The 13217-nt window shown below is 45.2% G+C and overlaps 2 protein-coding genes across 5 annotated transcripts in view; one reads left to right on the top strand and one right to left on the bottom strand.

Moving 5' to 3' along the window:
• Window positions 1-4030: 4030 nt before the first annotated feature.
• atox1 (antioxidant 1 copper chaperone) lies at window positions 4031-6728 on the bottom strand. Of its 2 annotated transcripts, none has more exons than XM_003447611.3 (4): window positions 6567-6728; window positions 6205-6280; window positions 4992-5130; window positions 4031-4645 (listed from the first exon to the last, which is right to left on the bottom strand). In XM_003447611.3, exons 1-3 carry the CDS (start codon window positions 6570-6572, stop codon window positions 5006-5008), a joined length of 207 nt encoding a protein of 68 aa, XP_003447659.1. In that variant the 5' UTR covers window positions 6573-6728; the 3' UTR covers window positions 4031-4645; window positions 4992-5005. The 2 variants fall into 2 exon arrangements, with proteins under 2 accessions (XP_003447659.1, XP_025765415.1); XM_025909630.1 differs by lacking the exon at window positions 6567-6728 and adding an exon at window positions 6480-6509.
• A 1082-nt stretch (window positions 6729-7810) lies between these two features.
• The window catches only part of slc36a1 (solute carrier family 36 member 1), a 30044-nt gene continuing 24637 nt past the window's right edge, over window positions 7811-13217 (top strand). Inside the window, exons 1-5 of one of the 3 annotated variants that reach the window (XM_005453216.4) lie at window positions 7811-8046; window positions 9672-9802; window positions 11791-11902; window positions 11985-12075; window positions 12161-12249. In XM_005453216.4, coding sequence (XP_005453273.1) covers window positions 9772-9802; window positions 11791-11902; window positions 11985-12075; window positions 12161-12249 — 323 coding nt within the window. In that variant the 5' untranslated portion in view covers window positions 7811-8046; window positions 9672-9771. Of the gene's footprint in view, window positions 8047-8182; window positions 8464-9671; window positions 9809-11790; window positions 11903-11984; window positions 12076-12160; window positions 12250-13217 lie in introns of those variants that run through there. The other 2 variants (XM_005453215.4, XM_019363259.2) reach the window with 2 other exon arrangements.

Genomic DNA, 13217 nt, shown 5'->3' on the forward strand with positions numbered 1-13217 from the left:
TTATATAATAACATGTGTTTCCGCAGAAGCACACGAGCACAAAGAGCTGCTGAATCTCTGTCCAAGTTAATTGCATTTACGCCACTGAGTGCGCTCAGGCTTGTGTTCGTCATTTCGTGGCTACAATCAGCAGCCGAGGAAGAATCCTCCTCTGAAGAGGTCATCTGTGGTGGCTGCTCTCTGCTATCAGATCAAAGCTCACACACTTCATGCACACGTCTGCTTCTCCTGCTTTTATCTGTCTTCCAGCTGTAATCTGCCACTCTCTGACTGTGTTTGTGTTTGCATGAGCTTATTGAGATGATGACGGGAATTCTAGATAATCCACATTCTGATCGAGGTGCCTGATTCAGATTTGGGGACTATGCTAATTGTGGAATGCAGATAGGAAACTGGGACCCTCATCTTTGCCTTATCTGTGATCCAAAACACGGCAGACGCAACGTTGTGTTGGCGGCTTTTCTTGGAGACAGATGTGGCAGCACGTGCTCCTCCACACTCTGTGTTTTGTTCGATGGGTCTTACCAGGCCAGGGTTGTTAGTTTTGTTGTTTAACCGGTGTTTTCATCATTTGTTCACATTTCTTTTGTTGAATCTATGAAAAATCCAAAAATAACACAGTTTGACATGAAATAGCAATTTTGTACCAACAGCTGCTAAAAAGCCTCTCAGATGGACAACTGACTCTTTCTTCTTTTTTTCATTTTTTTTCAAAGCTTAAACATGCAGGTGATATTCCTGAGTGAAAATATTAAAGAGCTTTACATGTAAATCAATTTCTGGCTACATCAAAATTCTGGCTCTGTCTCACTTCATCACACCCAAACCTCTGCAGATAACTCGCTGTCGCTACTCTCCACCTGTTTCTGTTCATCTGTGCTGTGGCAGGATAGTGTTAGCTCACATCTATGTACTTTACGTTTCCCAGCGTATGAATTCTGGGCAATGGTCCACATGAATTTCCATCAAACGTGGAGGAAATATACGGCAGGGACTCCCAGAGAGACGCGAAGCCACAGGCCGGACTGCCTGTTTGCTCTCGTCTGTCAAACTGCACATTTCCCCGACTGTCTGTAACCTCCTGCTGACGCCTCTGTTTGCTTTGGCGCCCGGAACAGGACGTGACAGCAATAACTACACCCAACCCCACCTCAGCCAAAACCATGGGACACACACACACACATAAATTACCTGTTACTGGTTACCTGAGGACAGTGTGTGCGTGTGTATGTGTGTGTTTTTATGGCATATGCTGAGCTAAAGCGGACAACATTATTCTGAGGCTACATCCAACCATTTTCAAGTATATTTCACATTTCAGTTCAGTTTTATTTGCATAGGACTAATTAACATCAACCTCAAAGCTCCATCAGACTGACTCGCTGTGAGCATCACCTGGTGATGGTGGGAAGGAAGAACTCCCTTACAACTGGCAAAGATCAGCCAAGAGGCCTGAAACCAAGCAGTCAACAGCGTTTAAGAAGAAGATGCACGAGGTACGAGGCCTTCCTGTGTTCTCATACTGCTCCACAGGTAAAGGTGGGGTGGGTTTGCTCTGGGCTCCGCCTGCTGGTGGGGCCTCCCAGGTCCCGCTCTTCAGCAGACTCACCTGTACTTTAGGACCAGCAACACACAGCCGGACTGTCGTCTGTGGCCAAGTGTGCTGACATTTTGTTTTCCTGGCTTCTGAACAGCTCCCAGTCTTACCTGGTCAGAGATTCTTACCTGTCTCCTTTGAGCTGCTCCAGCTGTCCTGGAGAGAACTGGTAAAGGCCTCACTGCTCACCTGGGTGCTGCCCGAGGATCTCTGCCAAGGTAAGAACACTCTTCATCTTACTGGACTAATTTCTCTAACACACAGATATCCGGCAGCTTCAGTGAAGAGTGTGTGCATGTTATAATGTGTGTGTGTGTGTGTGTGTGTGGGTGTGGGAGGTTTGTATGAGTGACCCTCTGTGCGCTGGCAGCTCTGTTATCTGTGGAGTTATCTGTGGAGTGAGACTGCGTTCACACTGAGGGCCTCGCTGGGCTCCTCTGAGCTCCTCCCATTAATGATGATGTCATCGTCCATGTTTGTGGACATTATGATCCACAGACGTCATAATTCAGTGAGAAAAGACTCAAATCTTCTGCTTGGTTGTTATACAAAACACTCAAATAACATTAAACTCTTAGGGAGAGTGTTCGTGGTATCAGTGTACATTCGTATCTGCCTCTGTGTCTGTTTTAGATGTTTTAATGCTTGTCTTCTGTTTTCTGTATCTTTGTCTTGTTGGGCTGTATAAATACGACTGACCTGACTGAGCACAGTGGAGGGAATCTGTCTGTGATAGACACCGAGGCCACACAGAATCCAGAGTTAGCCATCAGCTTTTCTCATTCAGCACTTTCTTTGACCTGCTCTGTGGTCTGAGGCGCTTTTTGTCTTCTGTCCCTGAACCAGCCGGGAGCTCCTCAGGAGGAAGAGCGTGGCCACGTCACTCCCCCTGCTGGCTGAAGGGCTGAGTTGTAAGAACGGCTTCACACCTTCAGTTTACAGCGAGTGCAAATATAACCGTGACTTCTTTGGTGACGTGTCAGCAAACCGACTCACTGCTTTCACACACATCAAAGAGGTTTGATTGGGCTGCCTGAGGGTTACATGCATTTACACTGCAGAGGAAATTCTGTCTGTCTGTTGTTTTTATGTGACGTCTTAGGCCGTGGATCTCTTTCTGAACTGGCCTCCTTTCCTCTTAAACAATCGTGAATCATAAAAGAGGGACCAGATTAAAGTTCTGATAAAGGTGGAGGTCTCTGAGCGGCGTTAAAAACAAGATGAAAGTCCTTCTGTGATGCTGCAGAGAACATCAAAGTCATGGAGGAGGAGATTGCTCACTCCTCAGTTCCCTGCTCAGGGACAATTACTGCAGAAACAACAGAATTATTGTTACTGCTTCTTCCCCAATAACCCTTTGCGGTACAATAGTTTTACCCACATGAGAGAACAAGCTGAGGTTAATCAGTCTCAGCAGACAGAGGTCTGCTCACTGGCTGGTCCACTTTGTGTCGACGTTACAGGATTTGTGGAAGAACGAATCATTTCTTTGGTGCTTCAGTTAAATTTGAGTGTGTGATTACAGACCAGGCCACCGACAGGAGCCTTAACCTGTGTCAGCTTCCACTCTGTGAAGGTCTTCTATAAGGTTTCGGTGACTGTTATTTTTGCCCAGCCAGAGGAGCCTCAGTGAGCTCAGACAGCGATGCTGGACGTGAGCACCGAGTCACAATCTGTGTTCTAGTTCATCCTAAAGGTGTTTGATGGCATCTGTCAGTAAGGTTCCAGCAGACTGACAGCCTTTCACAGAAACTCCAGAGTCATTGTATCCGAGTACACTCACTAATGACGAACAGCGGCCAGAGTGACCATGCCAAGCCATAAAATACTGCAGTATGTTTAACAGACCGTATCTGTAATTTTTTAATTACTCATTTATTGCTAAGTGCTTTATTGTTCAGCTATGTTAAAATAAAACTTGTACAAAAACGTACTTTTACTTTACGGCAGGGGTGGGGGAACTCCAGGCCTCAAGGGCTGCTGTCCTGCAGGTTTTAGATCTCACCCTGGGTGAAAACACACCTGAATCAGCTGGACACATCTAAAACCTGCAGGACACAGGGCCTTGAGGCCTGGAGTTCCCCACCTCTGCTTTATGGGCACACACTAAATTTAATGATTTCGAGCTGTTTGCTCACTAACATGTTTGTCCTACAGCGGCCACCGTAGCTGGGATCATGCAATGAAGAGGGAGGGGGAAGAAAACAGAAGTCAGCTGACTGCAAGCAGGTGGTGAAATTTTACAGACTGTTCCTTTAAGATTCCCTGGCAGTGGGACAGAGGAAAGCATCACTGAGGTCAAAGGTTAGTACAGACTATTACATAACCTACAGTTTAAAAAAATGATAATTTTAGGATATTTGCATTTGTATGCTGAACAGAGACAATATTTTGTAGACAGTGTTTTTCTAAAAAGACTCGGTGCAAATAAAGTGACGTACTGAAGACAGAACTGATTTATTTTCTCCAGCATTGAGACATTCGAGCATTATGGAGACAGAGGGCGAGAAGGAGAGCTCCTTAAATTCCTAAAAATCAACAGCAGAGAATAGACTGTAGTGTCTAGGAGCAGAGGGGAGGTGCAGCAGGTGGTCCCACCCTCACCCCCACATGGTGCAGAGCTCTAAATATCCTCACACAGCAAGCTTCAAATAGTCTTTTTATGAATAAAATCCAACAAATTTAATAAAACAGGTTCAGCAAACACAGCCAAGAGGTTTCATCATTTACACCCCAAGAAATGGACTCATCATCATCACATAGCTGAAACTAAATCTAAGATGCTGCTTTTTCCTTTTTTCATTTACAGCCTGAAGGTAAAGATTTGGAGATGATTATGCTTGGCAGGTTTGTGTGAGGACGATGTTTTAACTCAGGAGGTCAAAGGAGGCACACCTGTCTGCATCAAGTGGGGGGGCGGTTGTTTGTGCGTGACAGCTGGACGGGAGGGGGTGCAGACTCACTGAGGGTCTCTCAGACTTGTAACTTTAACTTGAATTTCATCTTAAACATCTTAAATCTTCAGTTTGCAGCAGCAAGAATCATTTCCTAAAGCAAGACAAAAAAAAAGACATTTGCATTAAAAAAAAATATGAAAAAATAAAAGTGTAACTCTACTAATTGTGATGTGACTCTGAATGAAGTGTTGGGGGATCTGAGACGAGCAGCAGATAAACATCCTCTAAATGTGCACAAAGGTTAAAGTCAGCCGATGGAGCTCGCTTTCCTGTTAACGTTTCTGTGAGCTGCTGGAACAGTTTGGAAGATGATCGTGTCCCTGAGATGTTCCTGCATGCAGTAAACTCAGCACAAAGCTGCAGATTTACAGGAACTTTATGGCCGTCATAAACATCAAGCTACAGAAAACACGTGGACTTTAAACGCTCTGGGTCACCTGGTGCAGGTCCTTCACTTAGTGCCGTTGTATTTGACCTCCTTTCCGGACTTTTGCAGCGCCGTCATCAGAACATCCACGTCTTTGTCAGACTCGATCCAAACCAGCTTCTTCGGCAGGTCAATTTCAAACTTCACATCTGGGAACAGGAACATAAAAACAAGATCACATTGATGTCTCTACCTCCATAAAACAGTCAGCATTGCCACTGATGGGAGGACATGCTGTAAAAACAGAAGTGATACTCGGATCATTGAGTCACACGAGGCAAAAGGAAAACAGCAGCATCAGGGGACCTGTGGGCTGAATGCGAGGAACTGGATCCTCTGTGACAGACAGGACGAAACATGCTTCTGGTTTTTGCAATGGTTGCTGCACAGGCTGAGACCACCCTCACTAACTTCTGATGGGCACACATAGTATGAAAAACTGCTCGGGTCAGCACAAAAAGGGTTACTTTTGGGGAAAAGAGTTAAATGTCACCACTGCACATAGCTGAGCTGCTCCCAGTTTGGATTCAGGAGACACACACCCTCTCTACTTTTAAGATTAGGCTTCAAACTTCCCTAGCATATAGTTAGGGCTGGATCAGGTGACCCTGAACCCTCCCTTCACATCTACCCCCCCAGCATATCCCTGACTCTGCTCAATACTTTAATCTCCTCATCGCTCCTGGGACAGCAGAGCTAACACTGTGAGGCAGCGATCCTCCGAATGCTGTAACTTTCTACAAAGCACCAGGAAAAATGTAGATAATTACCCAAAACAATAATAATTACAGAGAGTATTGCAATACCAATTCTATGTGCAATAACCCAACTGTATATACACAACACTATTTATTACATATTACTTTTTTTTTTAAAAGCGGCTTGTATATTTGTACATTTTATATATATCTTTTTCCCTCTGTTAATACTGTCCATATGTATATAGCGCTGCAGAACTGTACCCCCCCCCCAGCATGTTTGCACTGAGTAGGAGATGCTCTGTATCTCATTGTACAACTGTATAGTGACAATAAAAGCATTCTATTCTAGAGTCGGGTGAAAACCATAACCGTCTGTATGAGCCCCCATGCCCAGTGTAGGATTGCTCTGTACAGTCTTTCCACTCCAGTATAAACTGACTGCTGCTATAAGAAGACTGTATGAATAAAACTGAACTGTTGGATTTCCTGCGCTCTCGTGTCAGACGTGACGATCAGCCTCACCTCCCATCTTGTTCAGGATCCTGGTAATAGCTCCTGAGCATCCCTCACACGTCATGGCCACCTCAAACTCGTGCTTCTGTCAAACACACATCAAAGTCCGGTTAAACTGAACCCCACACCTCATTTCCTCAAACATGTACCACATTTACAACAAAGTAAACCGAGCAGAGGAGCTGCAAGAGCCCCCGGTTGTGATTTAAAGTTACTTCAGAACAAGAACAGAACTTCAAACAGCTGTAAATAACATTACACAGCATTGAACATCACTCTTGTACCCTGTGCACGGACATTGAGAAAGCAGCTACAGACTAACGTTAAACTTCACACCGAAAAAACTGCATAAATCTCCCCCAAAACCTTACAGTCATGTCTGAAGTGACGTGTCCTAACCCGGCGAACAGACCAGCTGTGGACTTTTGCCACCAAGTAACTAAACGGCTCCAAATACTCCCAGGATGGAACGTCTGTTTAGCCGCAAGCTAGCTGCAGTTAGCACAACAACCACCGGATATCCGGTTTGAAAATACCAAATTTTCAAGATATTTTTACAGGGCTTTTCACAATGTTTATATCAGGGGTGTCGAACTCCAGGCCTCGAGGGCTGATGTCCTGCAGGTTTTAGATCTCACCCTGGGTCAGCGCATCTGAATCAAATGACTATTTCATTACCAGGCCTCTGGAGAACTTCAAGACATGTTGAGGAGGTCATTTAGCCATTTAAATCAGCTGTGTTGGATCAAGGACACATCTAAAACCTGCAGGACACCGGCCCTCGAGGCCTGGAGTTCGTCACCCCTGGTTTATATCCAGAAAATAACCCTTTAGTTAAAATAATTTTATTTGAACACGAACGGTACACTTTTAGTTTCACTTGGCTAAATAGGTCGGTTGAGCAAGCTGAACAAGTTTAATAAAAAAAAAATAAAATAAAACTGGTTCATCTTGGTTTCCAGTGGGAGAAACTTCTCAGCTGACTGCAGGTTTCCAACATTATAAACAGTACATTTGCATAATGACTGAAAGTAGCACCACCGGCGTGAGAGGTCAGTTTCTTGATGATTAATATGCAAACTGTCGTGACCATTGACTAACAACCACTGATTAAAGACCACTGATCAATGATCAGTGGTCATTGATCATTGAGTACCATTCACCGAGAGCTGGGGAATGGCTGCAATCATAACGTAGTAAGACGGTGAAAGATGTACCCTTAGGCCCCCTCCTCGATTCAGAGATAGTCTTTACCTTCTAGCTACCCCGGTGCGCGCACAGCAAGCGCTCCTAAATCCTTAAACGAGTTTCCAAAATAAAAGCCCAATGAATCCGAAAGCAGATTTGAGAATATGAGAACACAACTAACTGCATTATACAGCGTCTTACTCTACGTAATCATATTCCTTTCGAGAAGCTCACGTAAAACTCGTGATTTTATGTATTTATTTATTTTATTGTGTAGAACTGAACATACAGGACTGCGCAACACGGTAACAGAAAACGGAGAAAAAAAGGTTAAATCAACAAACAATAAAATAAAATAAAATAAAATAAAATAAAATAAAAGTGAAGCGGTTTACCAACCGCCATGACGTTATAATCCGTGTCTATGGCAACGGGATCACGTCGAACGCCACGACGTCCCTCTCGGCAATGTCATGTGACCACACTGCTGGCTGGCTGTTCCACGGAGTCACGGAGAGTCGAGCCCGACCGAGCACAGTCCCGCTTTGCCTTCAATCTGTGCTGCTTCGCCGCCATGAGCACGATACGAAAATAAAGCGGCCTGCGGCAGACTGAGAGCTGATAACGAGTCCGGGAGGACCGAGTCTGCGCGGTGTCTGCGAGGTAAGGCTGGCCGCTGCTGCCGTTACTCGGTGTTTACACCGAAAATGGCACCGCAACGCACAGCTAACTATGGCTAACAACTAACCGTCCGTTCACAGCCGGTTCTGCGGGACCGTGGGCTCGTTTAGAAGCCGCTTTGAAGGTGTTTATGGTGGGAAAGCCCGCCTGGAACGTCTTCCGGACAAACAACAGTTTAAAATGATGCGATTATCGCGCTGAGTGCCGTTAAAGCACTGGGGGGGCTGTCGCGGTTTACCTGCACACTAAAACACACAGCAGCTCATATCTGTCTTAAAGCGAGGCCCGGAGGACGAAAACAGAAGAAATAGAAAATACCAGAAAGTAAATAAACAGGAGAAATACGCTAACTTGGCTGGTGCGGTTTCTGAAGAGCACCTGGGGTCAACATCTGCACAGGTACACTTTAAACCTCCTTCCTGTTTATAGGTAAATATATAAAGGCTTCTTCTCTCCAGAGGAGATAAACACGTTGTGAGATAACGAGCTCATTTTCATGTTGCTCAGCCATTAATGTACACAGTGTTCCACAGCAGCAGGCTCTGTGTCACATTTACCTGATAAACACACGATGATGATCATTGATCTTTAGATTAAACCTGAGTGTAAGAGAGAGAGCATCAGGACACACCTAAGCATCAGGACGAGCTCGTTCAGTAACGTCTAATGTTTCTGAGAATGGCTGAATGAATCTTTTTAACTCTCAGCTGTGTTTCCTGCTCAGGTAAATCACTTCCTGCTCAGTTCGGTGACATTTTATGATTTTTCCAATTTTATTATTGGTGTGAAATAAAAATACACACATTTGTCAGCTCAGCCGGCTGAGGAGGCTTTGAATCAGTTGTATGCACAGTGTTAAAGATATCACCCAACAACAGCTGAACGTCATGCTGACTGCTTTCAGGACAGAGCGTTCAGTTATGAATTTACTTGAAGATGAGCACCTTGGAAATGTGATATTTAATAACTGATTGCTTCTTTCTAAAGGTGAAGCCTGAAATATAAAGCAGCTGTGTGGGAGCACACACTCGAGGAACAGTGCTGCAGGACTAAACCTTTCCATTAGATAGTGAAATAAAAGCCCACGTTGAGCCGCTGATGCAGTTTTAAGTGCAAAAACTGCGCGCTGTGCGGTTCAGGCCTCTTGTGTCATGACTCGCTACAAAAAAAAAAAAACCCAAACTGCTGAGTCGCTCCTGATGGCGACACTTTGGCCATGGTCGCTGAACTGCTGCTGGGAAACGCGCTCCTCTGAAGAGGAAGTGTCAGGAGAAGCCAAGCCTCAGAGTTTTCCCCTAAAAACCTCCTTCGGCTTTTCTCCCGAAAGCCGTCAGACACGGACAACGAAGTGTGTGTTTGAAACCTTGTGCGAGTCCGAAGGAGGTCATGAAGTCTGTTTCCCTTTAATGTTAGCATGATTAACCTCACAGCAGCTGTGTTATTGGTCAGATAATGTCATTAAGAAGGCTCCAGCAGCACAAACACGGTGCAGAGGTCCAGTTCAGGGACTCGTGCAGCTGCCTGTGAGCATGCTCAGTCTCTGACTTCCTCTGTTTTTGTTTTGCTGCTGCCAGAGCTCATTCTCTTCTTATCTCATCTGTTTGCAGTGGCCAGGCGTCCATGCTGGACTCCCTGATCTCGCTGCGTTAGGATCCGTGAGGCTGGGAGAGACGACGCCCGACTGTCTGCCAAACCTTCCCACCCAGCATGATGGCGTCCAGCGACGTAGACAGCCGAGGTGAAGGTAGTAAAGTCAGGACGATGGTTAAAAACGATACGGCGCACGAACGTGAGCCGGGGCCACAGTCACACAGGGATTATGTGTAATCCCAGCTGGCAGGTAGACAGTGAATCATCAAAGCAGCTTTCACTTCATCTGCAGTATCCGTCTGATGGCTGGCTTGTGTCTGGTTTGGCGGGAGGTCACAGCCAGACACGAAGTGCTCGTTATGAGCGGTCACGACATAGATCTGTGAGCGAGCATGTTCAGTTTGTAGACGTAGATTAGAAGATTGTTGGCTGAAGTTTGACATTGCTTATTTCCTGGTTTCATTGTTACATTCGTTCATGTTATTTAGCATGTAGGGAGGGAACACTGGAGGGCACAAGTGTAACTGTGCCTCTGTTACAAAGTTTAAAGCAATACAGTGGAAATGAGTCCATCAGAGGGGCAGCTCAGAGTCAGAGAGGCAGAGATTGTCTGAGCATGTGGAGAGGAGCGAGGGTGGAGGATGAAGATGGAGCTGTCAGGCAGGAGGAGAGCAAGAAGAGATGCAGAGGGGTGGTTTGACAGAGGAGGAAGGAAGGATAGGAGGAGATGGAGGCAGATGATGCACTGCGGCGATAACATGTACAGTGTTTACCTCCAAAAATCAAACTTGGCTCCTTTAACCCTGTCAGGCTCAAATTAAGTTTTAGTTACAGGAAAAATCTGATATTTGGAGAAAATTATCAAAAAAAACCCCACTCATAAAATATGTATGTGGGGTAATCAGGTTGTTAGTGTTTTAACTGTTGCAAATCTGCAACGCCTGCCTTGAGAGGGTTAAAAAGCTGAAAGGTCAGCTGAGGTCGGAGAGGGTCACTTTATTATCATCACCAAAGGAACTGATTCAGTCTCTGCATCGCTGAGTAGTTCTTCATGTTCTTTAATGTTGATTTTGATTGGTCATCAGTTATTAGTTAATTCAAAGAATCAAGATTTTTTCTTCCCATCAGTATTTTCACATTAAAGGTCGTGTTTAAGGCTGAAGAAAGTGGGTCGCTCTAAAGCTTGTTTTATCCTTGAGAGTGATGGCAGTGACCCCCTGTCTGTTTGGCGTCTATGGGTCGCTGATGTGCTGCCATCAGTCGTTCTGAGTTCTTAGATAAGTCAGAGATGGTTCCTCAGTGAAGCACACAGTGGGCTCACTTTAGAAAAACTTTAAACACACGCTGTGTGTGTGTGAGTGAGTGAGTGTAAGCAATGGAGTTTTATGTGTGTGCTTAGCATTAGTAAGCATGTATGTGTGGACTGCAGACACAGTGGGGGTGGGTTGATAAGTGCACTTTCATTTATAATTGAAAACCTCCCTTTGAGGCTATTTTTAGTTTACCTGCTGGTCTGAGATCAAATAAAGAGCAAAGATAAGTGTTTGGTGACAGGTTCACGAGTGCAAGGCTCGGGTTCCTCTGAACGTAGTTATGATGCTCTCAGATCTTTAAAGTCGCTTTTATAACTGTTAGTTAAGTGCTGTGTCTCAGCTCAGTTCACAGCTTCCTGCTGTTCTGCTCTCACGTGGAAGTACTTCCAGTTTTTATCATGAAAGGATAATAAGAGTCATGAACAAGTACTAAAGCACCACATTATTAAACATAGCACTGAGCTTAATGTGTGCCTTCAGGACTTCCTGCTTATTGCAGTCAGCTGATCTTCACTTATCACCGTGTTTACAGTCATGTGCAGCGAGCTTCATGCACGGCCAGGCCTGAAGGGTTTCTTCTCCAACTTCAAGTCTTTCAGGTTCTGTAGTTTGTCACTGAGAGTGTAGGTGTCAGGTCACATGATGAGGTGGATGACATGTGTGTGTATATAACTGGACTGTCACCTCACTGTGAAAGGTGACGGTGCAGGAAAGTGTGCTTACACACTGCTGACTGACATAAGACAGGGCGGTAAACACATCAGAGGGTCACGTGATGTCAAACACATGGTTTTCGTCTTTGTCTCTTTGCCTCTCGTCTCAGCTTTGTTGTCCGATCAAAATCCGTCTGAGCTGGACGCCCTGTGTCCGTCTCCTCCGGGACCGTCCAGACCCCAACGCAACTATGAGAGGATCGGAGGACGGGCGGGGACCTCGTGAGTAAAACGCCTTCTGACTGTCCAAGCAGGACGTGCAGATCTGGCTGGTCTGATTCTAACTTTATTTTTCATGCTGCAGTTTTTTCCAGACTCTGATCCACCTGCTCAAAGGGAACATTGGTACAGGCCTGCTGGGTCTGCCTCTGGCTGTCAAGAATGCAGGGCTGGTGGTAAGCATACCTGCAAAGGTCACATGACACAGAATTAGTCTGGGCCTTTACACGCCACACAAACTCGGTCTGTGTTTGTGTGCAGCTCGGACCCATCAGTCTTCTGGTCATGGGCGTCATCGCGGTCCACTGCATGAAGCTGCTGGTGACGTGTTCACACCACCTCAGTGCAAAGTGAGTAGCTCGATTCTCGCTCTTCAGCCCTCAAAATCACAAACATCTGGGTTTGATGTCCTCACAAACATCCCGTCGTACTCCGTAATCCACAGAGCCTCAGCCCACACACATTCAGATAAAAGCTCACTCCTGTTCTTCATCTAACGCAAACACTCGATACAGGGATTGGATGGGAACACATAATACACAGAATAAAAGCTTTTTTTTAATGTTTCTCATAGTAGCTGGAGGCTCAGCAGGAAGACTGTAAGGTCCCTGTGTTTGGACTTGGCTGAGAGGATAAGTGCGTCACTTTGGTATAACTTTACGCTGGAGCAGGGTGGCCCTTTGCTCTTTGGTCAAATGAGATGTAAAATGTCAGGAAAATGCTGTTTTTCTTTCACTGCACACACGCCTGGAAGCAGCAGACTGTAAAATAACTACCTGCCCAAGTGACTCACTCACCTGATGTTTGAGGCAGCTAATGTGTGACCAGCAGTGTGTCATGACTTATGAGATGAATCATCATCAATTCTGAACAGATTTTAATGATCACTAAATCACTGATTTCTACTTTCCACAATAATGCAGTAAAACACACCTTTATTTTGAAAGGGCTTTTTGGAGAGTGTAAATGCGCCAGTGTCTGAAACACTCTGGGTCGGCTTCTGTATTTAAATGTGCTGAAGGCTGTAAATCAAACAGATGACACAGAAAGGTTCACACATGTTTCACAGCAGGTTTGTTTGTTTAATTTTCAGAACTCAGAGGAGAGTATCGATCTGATCTGACACCAGTGTGGGTTCTGATACAATCGACATTGATCCGCCCACCTGTAGTTAAAATGTACATTAGGCAGGTCATTGAGCAAAATCTCTAATGACTAGTTTTGTTTTGTTTTTTAACTTCGAGTATTTTCACATTCCAGTTAAAGTGATAATCATGTGATAAAACTGTGCAGAGTTGAGTCTAAAGGGGGGTGCAGG

Source organism: Oreochromis niloticus, linkage group LG2 (genome assembly GCF_001858045.2).
Source record: "Oreochromis niloticus isolate F11D_XX linkage group LG2, O_niloticus_UMD_NMBU, whole genome shotgun sequence".
Lineage (NCBI taxonomy): Eukaryota > Metazoa > Chordata > Actinopteri > Cichliformes > Cichlidae > Oreochromis > Oreochromis niloticus.